The sequence below is a fragment of the Lucilia sericata genome, unplaced genomic scaffold (genome assembly GCF_015586225.1).
Source record: "Lucilia sericata isolate MDLA Ls3-8-SP2 unplaced genomic scaffold, ASM1558622v1 Contig004101F_arrow, whole genome shotgun sequence".
NCBI lineage: Eukaryota > Metazoa > Arthropoda > Insecta > Diptera > Calliphoridae > Lucilia > Lucilia sericata.
In genome coordinates, this window is record NW_023997144.1 from 1580 (window position 1) to 17130 (window position 15551).

General features: G+C 31.7%; 1 protein-coding gene across 1 annotated transcript; it reads left to right on the top strand.

The window, feature by feature from the left end:
• The first annotated feature begins 267 nt into the window (after window positions 1-267).
• Window positions 268-12657, top strand: LOC119615105 (mitochondrial thiamine pyrophosphate carrier-like). Its single transcript, XM_037971177.1, has 3 exons — window positions 268-990; window positions 7406-8596; window positions 12069-12657. Exons 2-3 carry the CDS (start codon window positions 7884-7886, stop codon window positions 12394-12396), a joined length of 1041 nt encoding a protein of 346 aa, XP_037827105.1. The 5' UTR covers window positions 268-990; window positions 7406-7883; the 3' UTR covers window positions 12397-12657.
• Window positions 12658-15551: the final 2894 nt, after the last annotated feature.

The following is a 15551-nucleotide window of genomic DNA, read 5'->3' on the forward strand; positions in this document are numbered from 1 at the left end:
CATGGACAGCCAGCCAGACGGACGGACGGACATAGCTTAACGATTCTAAGCCGATTGGTATACTTTAAGGTGGGTCTAGGACGAATATTTTTGTAAGTTACAAACATCAGCACAAATCCAATATACCCTCCCCACTAAAGTGGTGTAGGGTATAATTATTTCCCTCAGTGCATTGGAAAATACAACCCTGACCACAACAGACAATAACTCATCAGCTGTTCGGCAATTGTGAATCGTTGCTGAAAACATGTGTCTCTTATCAGTAAAAAAAATTTATTAATTTGTTTACAACTTCTTAACGAACGCAAGACTGATGGGAAGATTTCACTTTTTGACGTAACTTGTTTTGAATTTTAAGACAAAAAAATACTGCGTGAAAAAACAAACTAACCAGTTTTAACATATTGTAAGCTACAAAAAACAATAACCAATCAAAAGTTTATCAATGAAAATCTAGAGCTGTAAATAGTTTTTTTTTTGGAATTTGTGCACAAAATAAAAGCCGTCAAATTTGTGATGAAGATCTGGTACAGATAAAAAACAATGAGGCTGATGATTTAACCACAATTTGGAACTATATATAGAGAGCATAAAAATTTAAAGAAGAAAAAAGAAAGTAAAATGTATTAAAAGCCATTAATACAAATAATAAAGACCAGACAACAAACAAATACTGACTGTCAGTGCTTTCAATGCACAAGTGAATTCAGTCTTTAAACAGGTGGTTATGTTGCTGGTAGTGGCCACCTAAATAGCGGCAGAAGCGTAATATTTTTGGAAATAGTAATATAAAAATATAAATATGTAGTGATTTGTTTGCATTTGTAAGAAAAAAAGAAAAACATTTTTACTTTAAACACTTGAGTAATTGCAAATCGATAAAAACAACAACTATAGCAACAAATTATTTAAAACGACTGAATTAAAAAAATATAGACAACTTTCTTTATGCCACCTTGGAATAAAATTGCAATTTATGCCAATTTTGGGGTAAGTTTATATTTCTAAAGCCAATTTTTTTGTTTCTTTAAAAAAAAAAAGTTTTTTTCGTGGCATAAATACTTTCTGTTTCTATTGTTTCTTTAATTTTTGTTAAGCCATTGTATATGCTTTAACTACAATAATTAGATACTTAAACAAACTTACTATGAATAAGAAAAAAGTATGTAAAAACCGACAGTATTGGTGAAATAATGGGACGATCAGTGGAGTTTAATTTGAAATAATTTTCTATAATCAATAGATCAGGCTCTGTTAAGTGACCTTGATAGATAGATAGATAGATAGATAGAATAGATAGATAGATAGAAGATAGATAGATAGATAGATAGTAGATAGATATAGATAGATATAGATAGATAGATAGATAGATAGATAGATAGATAGATATAGATAGATAGATAGATAGATAGATAGAGATAGATAGATAGATAGATAGATAGATAGATAGATAGATAGATAGATAGATAGATAGATAGATAGATAGATAGATAGATAGATAGTAGATAGATAGATAGATAGATAGATATAGATAGATAGATAGATAGATAGATAGATAGATAGATAGATAGATAGATAGATAGATAGATAGATAGATATAGATAGATAGATATAGATAGATAGATATAGATAGATAGAGATAGATAGAGATAGATAGATAGTAGATAGATAGATAGATAGATAGATAGATAGATAGATAGATAGATATAGATAGATAGATAGATAGATAGATAGATAGATAGATAGATAGATAGATAGATAGATAGATAGATAGATAGATAGATATAGATAGATAGATAGATAGATAGATAGATAGATAGTAGATAGATAGATAGATAGATAGATAGATAGATAGATAGATAGATAGATAGATAGATAGATAGATAGATAGATAGCTAGATAGATAGATAGATAGATAGATAGATAGATAAGATAGATAGATAGATAGATAGATAGATAGATAGATAGCTAGATAGATAGATAGATAGATAGATAGATAGATAGATAGATAGATAGATAGATAGATAGATAAGATAGATAGATAGTAGATAGATAGATAGATAGATAGATAGATAGATAGATAGATAGATAGATAGATAGATAGATAGATAGATAGATAGATAGATAGATAGATAGATAGATAGAAGATAGATAGATAGATAGATAGATAGATAGATAGATAGCTAGATAGATAGATAGATAGATAATAGATAGATAGATAGATAGATAGTAGATAGATAGATAGATAGATAGATAGAATAGATAGATAGATAGATAGATAGATAGATAGATAGATAGATAGATAGATAGATAGATAGATAGATAGATAGATAGATAGATAGATAGATAGATAGATAGATAGATAGATAGATAGATAAGATAGATAGATAGATAGATAGATAGATAGATAGATAGATAGATAGATAGATAGATAGATAGATAGATAGATAGATAGATAGATAGATAGATAGATAGATAGATAGATAGATAGATAGATAGATAGATAGATAGATAGATAGATAGATAGAAGATAGATAGATAGATAGATAGAGATAGATAAGATAGATAGATAGATAGATAGATAGATAGATAGATAGATAGATAGATAGATAGATAGATAGATAGATAGATAGATAGATAGATAGATAGATAGATAGATAGATAGATAGATAGATAGATAGATAGATAGATAGATAGATTTAGACTTCTATTTATGTCGGGTTCGAAATATGTCTTGCAAGTTCGTCTGCTACCTCATATTGCTGTAAGCACTACTAAACAAAGTCTCCTAGATCATCTATATTGTCTTGTATAAGGTGCCTTCAACCTTGTACTACAGTCGACTCTGCTTTCAGAACTGAGTTATTAGATGAGAATAAAAATATTTTGAAAAATTTCTGTTGTCCCCATCATTTTTACCAATACTGTAAAAACACACATACAATTCTTGTATGTATGATAAATAACCATAGTAATGAGCACAAATACCTTTGGATGCCATAACACAAAAAAAAAAAAAACATTTTTAATATGATTTTGTAATATTTAGTTGATTTTATTATGTTGTTATTAACATTATATTGTTGTTATTGGCTGTTGTTAAACAGCAAAGTCAGTAGAGGCAGCAGTAATAGCACTTGGCCCATTATTATCATACATATGTACATACGAACTTATTTTCGAAAACCTTTTGTTTGCATTTACGCATGCCTACCTACCTACCTATCAAGCACTTTTGTGATGACACTACTCGCTCACGTATCATCGCTAAAGTTAAAAAGCTTGTTTAAATAATTTCTTTTTTTGTTTCTTGTTATTTAGCTTAAACTAAAACTTATTCTTGTGTTTGTGTGTGTGTATTTTAAGATATTTATTTTTAGTAATTTATCTTGTTAGATTTTTTTTTATCTAAAGCGCCTTTGAGTTTGTTTCTTTTAGGTGATATAGAGATTTATTTTGTAGTTTAAAGGCATTAAGGGAAGCATTAGGTGTGAATGTCAAAACAGTTATCTTTTGTATTTAACACCTTAAAAAAAGTGGTTTAACTGCTGTTGAATGCTGTCAAGAGCTTGATTACAAGATTTAATTTTTATTTATTTATTTTTTTTTGTTATAAACAATGTTCGACAAGGTCTAGGGAGATTTTAATATTAATTTATAATATTATGTTGTAACTGCTCCATTTTCATTTCCTATTGCAAGAACTGCTGTTTCTTTTTGTTTTAAATCTATCAGTTACTACAACTGCTTTGACAGTACGTGATACCTAAGAAAAATTATACACACGCAAAAACTCGGAGAGTATTCTATAAAAATACAAACAAATTCTAAGAATTAATTGTTTATTTGTGGCTAGACTATATTGTTTATTCAAATTCAGTTTAGTATTTTCCAACAAACGGTCGAACAAAAGCATCTACAATTAACGTTTGGTTTTTGTTTATCCAAGACTATTTATTTAATATAAATAATTTTTAAGTGAATAATATAAGCTAAATTTTACAACTTTAATTCATAAAACAAATTTAATTTAAACTAAATTGCAGCAAAATTTCATCTTAAAATTTATATCATCATTCGTTTTAAAAATAAAGCACATATTAAAAATGTAATGCATATATTAAAAAGTAATATATTTACAACGTGTTTAGATTGCTTAATTTTAAGCGGAAAAAATTATCGCATAAAAATAATCACAAAATACAAAAATATCTCTTAAACAAATAAATAAAATACATTTGCTAAACAAAAGAAATATTCTTAAACAATTTTAAATTATCATATTGTGATATCGTCAACAATTATATTGAGCTTTTGTTTAACTACAAATTGTTATTCCCTACAAAATTTGAGACTCCTAGGGACACGCATGTAAAGAGTGTTCTTCAAAGAATTGGTCCTAAAACTAATTTAATATATGGGAGAAACATACTCCATTTAACATTGTGGCCTCCGGTAGGTTAGTGGTTAGTGTTCTAGTCTGGTAGACCGGAGGTGGTGGGTTCGATTCCCACCTGAGACACTGGTTAAGGAGCGCACAACTGGCCCGATAGAGGCCTAGGTGTATTTCTTCGAATTTGATGTATATACATCCTCTTTTCAAACTAACTAACTAACATTGTGATATCCTAGGTGAAGACCACCTAATCCATCCATACATTACATCAGACTAATCCCAAAACTACTTGGATTGTTGTAATAGTTCCTTTGCAGCTGAGAATCAATACCACCGATATTAACCATATATTATAAACACTTCCTCACAGTGATAAAGTTTTATACATATGTCGATGATCTATGATGAGACTACTCCGCACACAAGTGTAAAGAATACTCATTAATAGGCTATGGCTGATCCAAAATATACTCCATTTATCATTGTGATGACCACGTAATCCATCCTTTCGTTACATCAGAGTAATTCCAAAACCACTTCCTTGCTAAAATTATGGAAGTACATGGTCTTATGTAATGCAGGCTATGGACCTACTAAACAGATCATATAGACCAATAATGTTTACAAGCGAGTCGTTTTGGGATTACATAAATGGATCATGTATTCCAATCATTTTTGCGATAGTCCCTCAATGTGTACATTCTGATTGCGTATCTAGACAGCGACATCGTTTTGAGTACCGTCTGTCCATCTCTTAACTTTTTTTAAAGCTTTTATTCTATTTAATAAAAGCTTCCTATGGGAGGAGTTTGTCAGACCTGGTCCACCTGGTGGTGGAGAGGGGTAGCTTTGCATGGTAGCCTTTGATACAAATGGTAATTGTCTGATGGAAAGCATTAGACAGAAATTCAAAATGCCTACTCCTTGACAAAGTTCTAAGGAGAATGTCAATCCTTATAAAAGGATCCCTGAGAACATCATCTATGTGCAGTACTAAACTGCATTCCAACTGACTTGTTGACCAGGAAATTAGCACTAAACACTCCTTTCAGATTGGCGTATGGTCACACAAATCCATACGGGTACTATAATATTATAGAGGATATATCTAATCTCCCAAAACCTTCTTATAGAGAAACATTAGTTTTACTACTTCGGAAAATTTAAGGTGGCATTTTCATTCGATTCTACACCTATAGTCAAGCTGCTCTAAGAGTTTATACGACATTAGTGAATTCCGTTTTCTTGGTGTTAATATTAGATTCTACGGATTCGCTAGATTAGATGGATCACTTGTATTACAAAGATTATATAGCCGAAATATAACCCTATCAGATCATTTGCCCTACTTTACATACCATAAGGTCAGCTTTAATAACAGTAGCTTCTGATCACTGTACTTTTGTGCTTTTCATCCTAGGATACAGAATCTCAGGCTTAAATGGCTTGGGAATGGGGGATATTGCGGGTCATAACCCTCGCTGTCACCTTGTTCCCTTACATAGGACAAAGATTTTCTCTCTCATCTCTTTCTTCTTTAGGATACTGACTTGGTAAATCATCTGGGATGAAATCCCTTTGAATAGACCAGTTTCCATTTATCAATCCTTTTTACCCAGTTTCTTCTTCTTTCTTTCATTCTTTATTTATGTCTTTGAATCTTCACTCTTTAAAGAGAATCACAATAGACCTTATGGTCTCCGAGTGGATGTGCATCTTTTTATGGTGCATAACCTTGTTAAATCATCTGTGGTGAAATCCCTTAGAATAGACCTGTTTCCATTTATCTATCCTTTTTACCTAGTTTCTTCTTTATGTGGATGTGCATCTTTTTATGGTGCATAACCCTTCTAAACCTAAACCTTTGCGCTTTGCGTAGTTATTGTCACAAAGAAAATGATGACTAAACTATTATTCATTTATGCAGCCATTATTCTAACTATCACAAAGAGATCAAAGAAATCCAAATGAGCTTTTCTGCAGCCTGGAATCCTGTCCTAATTTACAGAAATGTTTCAAGACTCTAATTAGTTATTTTTTGAGCAAACACACTGATCTTTGCAAAATGATTTTATTGTTTTAAATAGCAACCACATTTAGTCTATGTGGACTAATTACGTTGACCTATCTATATATCAAAAATGGATGAAATTAATGCATCTAAGTATACATATATGTATGTAGGTATATAATAAAGGGAAGAATGAAAAGTAACTATGTATTTGTAAAACCTTTTCTAAACAAATTTATAAAATTGACCCACGATTTTAACTGGATCACAAACTAATGATGTGTTCCAAAACCTTATGTGAACAATTCACCAAATTTTTAAGTAAATCAAAAGACGGAATGAATTGAACTTATTAAAAATTAAGTAATTAAGGTAATTATTTAATTCAACACCTTAATTATTTTAATACAACTATAAACAAAACAATTTAAATTAATAACCAACATAAAAATCTTTTAGTTTGAAAAATAAAACTAACAGTAATAACAATAAACCTTCAAAATATACACCTCTGACTTTTGGAACTTACTTTATCTTCATATAAATGTAAATATGCATATATTCATGTGGATTCAGACGATTTACATACTACCTACCGAGAAGGTCAACATAAAAAATAACAGAAATAGCTCATAAATACAAATAAATGACATATAGTTGATGCTTTTCAAAACAACAAATTTGAAAATATTTGAATTAAAAAAAAAACATCTCTCTTGTTTATTTTTTATTTATTTCATTAACTTTACATGACAAGCCTCAATTTGTAGGGGTTTCATAGGTGAGCACTTATGTATTAATTATCTCTTTGTATTGATATAAAGAGAAGTAGTACCTTACCTACCTATATCACTTTCAAATTTTGATCTTTAAACTTAAATTTTGTAGGTATACACTTTTCTTTAGCTTGCTTTTAAATTTTTACCCATAAATTTTATTTAAACAATAGCAAAAATTGATTTTCTGTTTTCTTTCTTCTTTTTATTGTTTATTTACAGTAAAATTTAAACAACAAAATTTTTTTATTATTTTACAACAAAAATAAAAGAAGAAATTTATCTACAAAACGTTAATAATTATAATAATTGACACGCAAAGGTTGTGCAGCTTAAATTCAAACGCAGTTAAAGTAACGTACGCAAGCACAAGCAGTCAGGTTGACTTGCTGACAGACAGACATACCATCCAACTTTTGTTACTTTATAGCCCAGAAATACCTCAAGTTAACAACAACAACAACTTTTACAAACAAAGATTCATTCATTCATCAAACAAAACACACACTTACTTAAGCAGCTGCACTGCTCAGCCCAAGCTCAGACCAACTGAGAAGAAAAAGTGAAACTTAAAAAACAAAATTTTAGTTGTGAGTCTTAATTCGTTTAAACAACAACATAAAAACTACAATAAAAGCAAAAATAATTTAAAATTATTTAACTTCGTGATAAAAAAAGCCTTTTTTTAACTATAAACAACATGGCTAACTCTTCCTCCAGCAGCACAGCACCTGTGGTGGTGGAGAAATCAGTAACAGCACCAGTGAAAAAACGCACCAACAGCAGTAGAGAACAACTGCAACAAATTATTTCTGGTGGTCTGGCGGCGGCCATAACCAGATCTACTTGTCAACCATTTGATGTCTTAAAAATACGCTTTCAACTACAAGTAGAACCTTTAGGCACTCAAGCCGTTGCCACCGCTACAGCAGCAGCCAAAAAATCCAAATACATTTCCATAAATCAGGCCATTAAAACCATATACAAAGAGGAAGGTCTTTTAGCCTTCTGGAAAGGTCATAATCCTGCTCAAATCCTTAGTATCATGTATGGCATTTCACAATTTTGGACTTATGAACAATTGAGTTTGTATGCCAAACAAACTACGTATCTTAAGGATAAAACGAATTTATCCAATTTTATATGTGGAGCGCTGGCAGGCAATGCAGCGGTTATTGTATCCACTCCTTTAGATGTCATACGTACACGTTTAATAGCTCAGGACACTAGCAAAGGTTATCGTAATGCCACACGTGCTGTAGCGGCTATCATAAAGAATGAAGGTCCTCGTGGCATGTATCGTGGTCTATCGTCGGCTCTGCTGCAGATTACTCCCCTAATGGGTTCGAATTTTATGTTTTATCGTCTATTCTCACAATCTGCCTGTAAAGTTTTGGATGTTAAGGAGAGAAGGTAAGTTGTGTTTGATTTTTATTTATTACCCTATATTTTATTTTATTGTATGTTTGCTTGCTGCTTTTATTTTACTAAAAATAGTATTAATCATCATTTAACTGGAAACAAATTTCATTGATAAAACCATTTACACTTGATTCATTCATTTATAATATAATTATGGCTTCCGTTCCCCCTTAACCTTAAAACTATTAAAACAAAAATAAAATAGAAAACTAGAGACTCGACTATAGACTACATATACTAAATATTAGACTATAGACTAGGCTGTAGACTAGACTATAGACTAGACTATAGACTAGACTATAGACTAGACTATAGACTAGACTATAGACTAGACTATAGACTAGACTATAGACTAGACTATAGACTAGACTATAGACTAGACTATAGACTAGACTATAGACTAGACTATAGACTAGACTATAGACTAGACTATAGACTAGACTATAGACTAGACTATAGACTAGACTATAGACTAGACTATAGACTAGACTATAGACTAGACTATAGACTAGACTATAGACTAGACTATAGACTAGACTATAGACTAGACTATAGACTAGACTATAGACTAGACTATAGACTAGACTATAGACTAGACTATAGACTAGACTATAGACTAGACTATAGACTAGACTATAGACTAGACTATAGACTAGACTATAGACTAGACTATAGACTAGACTATAGACTAGACTATAGACTAGACTATAGACTAGACTATAGACTAGACTATAGACTAGACTATAGACTAGACTATAGACTAGACTATAGACTAGACTATAGACTAGACTATAGACTAGACTATAGACTAGGACTAGACTATGACTAGACTATAGACTAGACTATAGACTAGACTATAGACTAGACTATAGAACTAGACTATAGACTAACTATAGACTAGACTATAGACTAGACTATAGACTAGACTATAGACTAGACTATAACTAGACTATAGACTAGACTATAGACTAGACTAATAGACTAGACTATAGACTAGACTATAGACTAGACTATAGACTAGACTATAGACTAGACTATAGACTAGACTATAGATTAGACTATAGACTAGACTATAAGATATAGACTAATAGACTAGACTATAGACTAGACTATAGACTAGACTATAGACTAGGACATAGATAGATATAGACTAGACTTAGAATAGACTATAGACTAGACTATAGACTAGACTATAGAATAGACTATAGACTAGACTATAGACTAGACTATAGACTAGACTATAGACTAGACTATAGACTAGACTATAGACTAGACTATAGCTAAGACTATAGATAGACTATAGACTAGACTATAGATAGACTATAGACTAGACTATAGACTAGACTATAGACTAGACTATAACCAGACTATAGACTAGACTATAGACTAGACTATAGACTAGACTATAGACTAGACTATAGACTAGACTATAGATTAGACTATAGACTAGACTATAGACTAGACTATAGACTAGACTATAGACTAGACTATAGACTAGACTATAGACTAGGACTATAGACTAGACTATAGACTAGGACTATAGACTAGACTATAGACTAGACTATAGACTAGACTATAGACTAGACTATAGACTAGACTATAGACTAGACTATAGACTAGACTATAGACTAGACTATAGACTAGACTATAGACTAGACTATAGACTAGACTATAGACTAGACTATAGACTAGACTATAGACTAGACTATAGACTAGACTATAGACTAGACTATAGACTAGACTATAGACTAGACTATAGACTAGACTATAGACTAGACTATAGACTAGACTATAGACTAGACTATAGACTAGACTATAGACTAGACTATAGACTAGACTATAGACTAGACTATAGACTAGACTAAGACTAGACTAGACTACTAGACCATAGACTAGACTATAGACTAGACTGTAGACTAGACTGTAGACTAGACTATAGACTAGACTATAGACTAGACTATAGACTAGACCATAGACTAGACTATAGACTAGACTATAGACTAGACTATAGACTAGACTATAGACTAGACTATAGACTAGACTATAGACTAGACTATAGATTAGACTATAGACTAGACTATAGACTATACAAAATTCGGCAAATCCAAATTTGGCACTGTTGCTTATCGTATTTCCGCATGTGGCTTTTATTTTATTATAATTATTATTAATCATTATTTATATTGCAAAATATCCATTAATTTTAAGTAGGTTTTATAATATAATCAAGCTTTTTAATTCCCGACCTTTCTTAATTCCCGGTATTATCAAAAATGTTTCATAAATCAAAAACTTTGTATAAATGGAAAAATTATGCAAAAAATTAATTAAAAAACAGAAATTATTAAATTATTTCTTTAAATCAACAAACCAATTAAAATTGGTTTATTTTAAGTCATTAATCAGGGTTTTTAGATTTCCTATACTTCTTCACTTCCAAAAATATTATGAATTTTTATATAAATAGAAAAAATCTATTTATATGTTTGTGTTTTTGCCTCTTGTTTTTATTGTTCGGTATTAATCATCATTTAAACGAAAACAACAACAGATTTAAATTATTTAAGTGAACAGGGAGTACAGTTAGATTCCTGACACCTTTAAAATCTGTGAATTATCTTTTAGTTAAAAAGTATTAACCAAGTAGAACTCATGTCAATTAAAACGAAGATACAAATATCTCAAGAAGGTTTTATCTGGACACTGGAATGTTCGGGGTAATGAGGTATTGAACGAACTTGCAAGGCAAGGTTCAAACCCGGACGTAGATAGAAGGGACAGGGGGATAAAACCAATCATGTGTCATTACTACAGAATGATCTCTGATAAATTCCGAGACACTATTAACCAATACTGGAATAGTAGAATGTATTGCAAAGTGTATTGAACCTTATGGTCAAATCTTGATGGGAAAGCAACCATGCATGGTAGCATGTGACAGAAGTAGTCTAAGGAATCTAAGGGGGATTTATGGTTTATGCGACGATATTGAGGAATTAGAGAAGATCGACAATATAATTTGCCGTTGTCTTAAAATGCAGAGTCTCAGACAAATGTTGATTGGAAATAAATTCTACAACCAACAAGGGAGCATTGATGGGTGTGTTCCATACAATCTAATAGGTAGATTCGAGGAAAACTTTTTTGTAGCTCGATCTAATTTCTGTCACAACTGGAAACGATAATTTATTTGTAAATTTAAAAAATTGCTACGGATCATTTTAAAAATGAAACCATTTTTGTAAATCATACTCCTAATGTATTGCTATTATTGTATAACAAAACTCATCCTCCATAAACTAATATATTTTTAAGTAAATGTTAATTATTTTTATTATTATATGCCTGGTGTATTAAAATTTCATTTGCACTTTAGTGTTTTGCACAGCCATCATATTATAATTTTTTTAAAAATTGGCGTCCTTCAACATTCTCAAATCTATATTCCTTATTTTGCTTTTAGCCAATTGCCCACCTGGACCTTACTTATTATGGGTGCATCATCGGGCATGCTTTCTAAGACTATTGTCTATCCCTTCGATCTAATAAAGAAACGTTTACAAATTCAGGGCTTCGAATCGAATCGTCAAACTTTTGGGCAAAACATACGCTGCACAGGTGTCTATAGTTGTTTGCGTGAGACGATCAAACAAGAGGGTGTGCGTGGTCTCTACAAGGGTGTAGCGCCCACACTCCTCAAGTCCAGTCTAACAACGGCTTTATACTTTAGCATTTATGATAAATTGAAACAAATACGCTGGTCTTCGCCCACAACAACTACAACATCTTAGCATTTTAAATAAAAGTTGAATGTTTTAATTTGTTGTTGCTTGTTTTCTATTAGAATTTCTTTTGCTTTCTTTAATTTCTTTTCTTTTAACAGTGTATAATTTAAAATATTAGTTTTAGTGTAAATAATTTTAAATTATTTAAGTGATTTTAAGTTAGTTTTCCTTTTTTTTGTTATTGTTGTTTATTTAACTATAAATGTAACAAGAAGATAAAAGATTTTTTTAAAAAGATTAAATTTTTAAACGATATTTTTGTAAAGGCACAAATTATTGATTGTATTATTTCTTTAACTGTAAAGTTAATGTAATGGTAAGCTATAGAGTGAGTATTTAAAGGCTTAAAAAACTGAAATATTAAAATTGCCTATAGACTAGACTGGACTATAGGCAGACTAGACTATAGACTAGACATAGACTAGACTATAGACTAGACTATAACTAGACTATAGACTAGACTATAGACTAGACTATAGACTAGACTATAGACTAGACTATAGACTAGACTATAGACTAGACTATAGACTAACTATAACTAGACTAGACTATAGACTAGACTATAGACTAGACTATAGACTAGACTATAGACTAGACTATAGACTAGACTATAGACTAGACTATAGACTAGACTATAGACTAGACTATAGACTAGACTATAGACTAGACTATAGACTAGACTATAGACTAGACTATATAGACTAGACTATAGACTAGACTATAGACTAGACTATAGACTAGACTATAGACTAGACTATAGACTAGACTATAGACTAGACTATAGACTAGACTATAGACTAGACTATAGACTAGACTATAGACTAGACTATAGACTAGACTATAGACTAGACTATAGACTACACTATAGACTAGACTATAGACTAGACTATAGGCTGGACTATAGACTAGGCTATAGTTTAGACTATAGACTAGACAATAGACTAGACTATAGACTACACTATATACCAGACTATAGACTAGACTATAGACTAGACTATAGACTAGACTATAGACTAGACTATAGACTAGACTATAGACCAGACTATAGACTAGACTATAGACTAGACTGTAGACTAGACTATAGACTAGACTATAGACTATAGACTAGACTACAGACTATAGACTAGACTATAGACTAGACTATAGACTAGACTATAGACTAGACTATAGACTAGACTATAGACTAGACTATAGACTAGACTATAGACTAGACTATAGACTAGACTATAGACTAGACTATAGACTAGACTATAGACTGGACTATAGACTAGACTATAGACTAGACTATAGACTAGACTATAGACTAGACTATATACTAGATTATAGACTAGACTATAGACTAGACTATAGACTAGACTATAGACTAGACTATAGATTAGACTAGACTAGACTATAGACTAGACTATAGACTAGACTATAGACTAGACTATAGACTAGACTATAGACTAGACTATAGACTAGACTATAGACTAGACTATAGACTAGACTATAGACTAGACTATAGACTAGACTATAGACTAGACTATAGACTAGACTATAGACTAGACTATAGACTAGACTATAGACTAGACTATAGACTAGACTATAGACTAGACTATAGACTAGACTATAGACTAGACTATAGACTAGACTATAGACTAGACTATAGACTAGAATATAGACTAGACTATAGACTAGAATATAGACTAGACTATAGACTAGACTATAGACTAGACTATAGACTAGACTATAGACTAGACTATAGACTAGACTATTGACTAGACTATAGACTAGACTATAGACTAGACTATAGACTAGACTATAGGCTAGACTATAGACTAGACTATAGACTAGACTATAGGCTAGACTATAGACTAGACTATAGACTAGACTATAGGCTAGACTATAGACTAGACTATAGACTAGACTATAGGCTAGACTATAGACTAGACTATAGACTAGACTATAGACTAGACTATAGACTAGACTATAGACTAGACTATAGACTAGACTATAGACTAGACTATAGACTAGACTATAGACTAGACTATAGACTAGACTATAGACTAGACTATAGACTATAGACTAGACTATAGACTAGACTATAGACTAGACTATAGACTAGACTATAGACTAGACTATAGACTAGACTATAGACTAGAATATAGACTAGACTATAGACTAGACTATAGACTAGACTATAGACTAGACTATAGACTAGACTATAGACTAGACTATAGACTAGACTATAGACTAGACTATTGACTAGACTATAGACTAGACTATAGACTAGACTATAGACTAGACTATAGGCTAGACTATAGACTAGACTATAGACTAGACTATAGACTAGACTATAGGCTAGACTATAGACTAGACTATAGGCTAGACTATAGACTAGACTATAGACTAGACTATAGGCTAGACTATAGACTAGACTATAGACTAGACTATAGACTAGACTATAGACTAGACTATAGACTAGACTATAGACTAGACTATAGAAGAAGAGAGAGAGAAGAGAGACGAGACGAGAGACAACGATAGACGAGACGATAGATAGACGAGAGACGAGACGAGAGACGAGACGAGACTAGAGACGAGACGAAAGAGAGACGAGACGAGGACGAGACGAGAGGCGAGACGAGAGACGAAACGAGCGAGAGCGAGCGAGCGACGAGGAGCGAGCGAGCGATCGAGCGAGCGAGCGAGCTAGCGAGCGATCGAGCGAGCGAGCAGCGAGCGAGCGAGCGAGGAGCGAGCGAGCGAGCAGCGAGCGAGCGAGTCGAGCGAGCGAGCGAGCGAGCGAGCGAGCGATGAGCGAGCGAGCGAGGAGAGAGCGAGCGATCTAGCTAGCTATCATCGATCATCGAGCTATGAGCGATCTAGCGATCGAGATATCTATCTATCTATACATCTATCTATCCGATCATCTATATATATCTATCTATCTACTTAACCGAAGTTTGTCATTAAAATGTGCATCATTTCAAAAAGCTTTTATTTTAAATCCTACCCTAGTGAACAAATATTTACAGTGTACTCAGTGAAATTTCATAATATCTCTCAATTATTCTTCATTACATGCAAAAAAAGCTCTTTTTCATTTGACCAACAGAAAACTCTCAATATAAAAAGACATTCATAAATAATCTAATCATTAGATTCTAATGTTAGTCAGT

Excerpts from the sequence above, each read along its gene's own strand:
- LOC119615105 (XM_037971177.1), top strand. The coding sequence starts at position 7,884 with ATGGCTAACTCTTCCTCCAGCAGCACAGCACCTGTGGTGGTGGAGAAA. Across the intron at positions 8,597-12,068 it reads TTGGATGTTAAGGAGAGAAG|CCAATTGCCCACCTGGACCT; the intron begins GTAAGTTGTGTT and ends TTTTGCTTTTAG.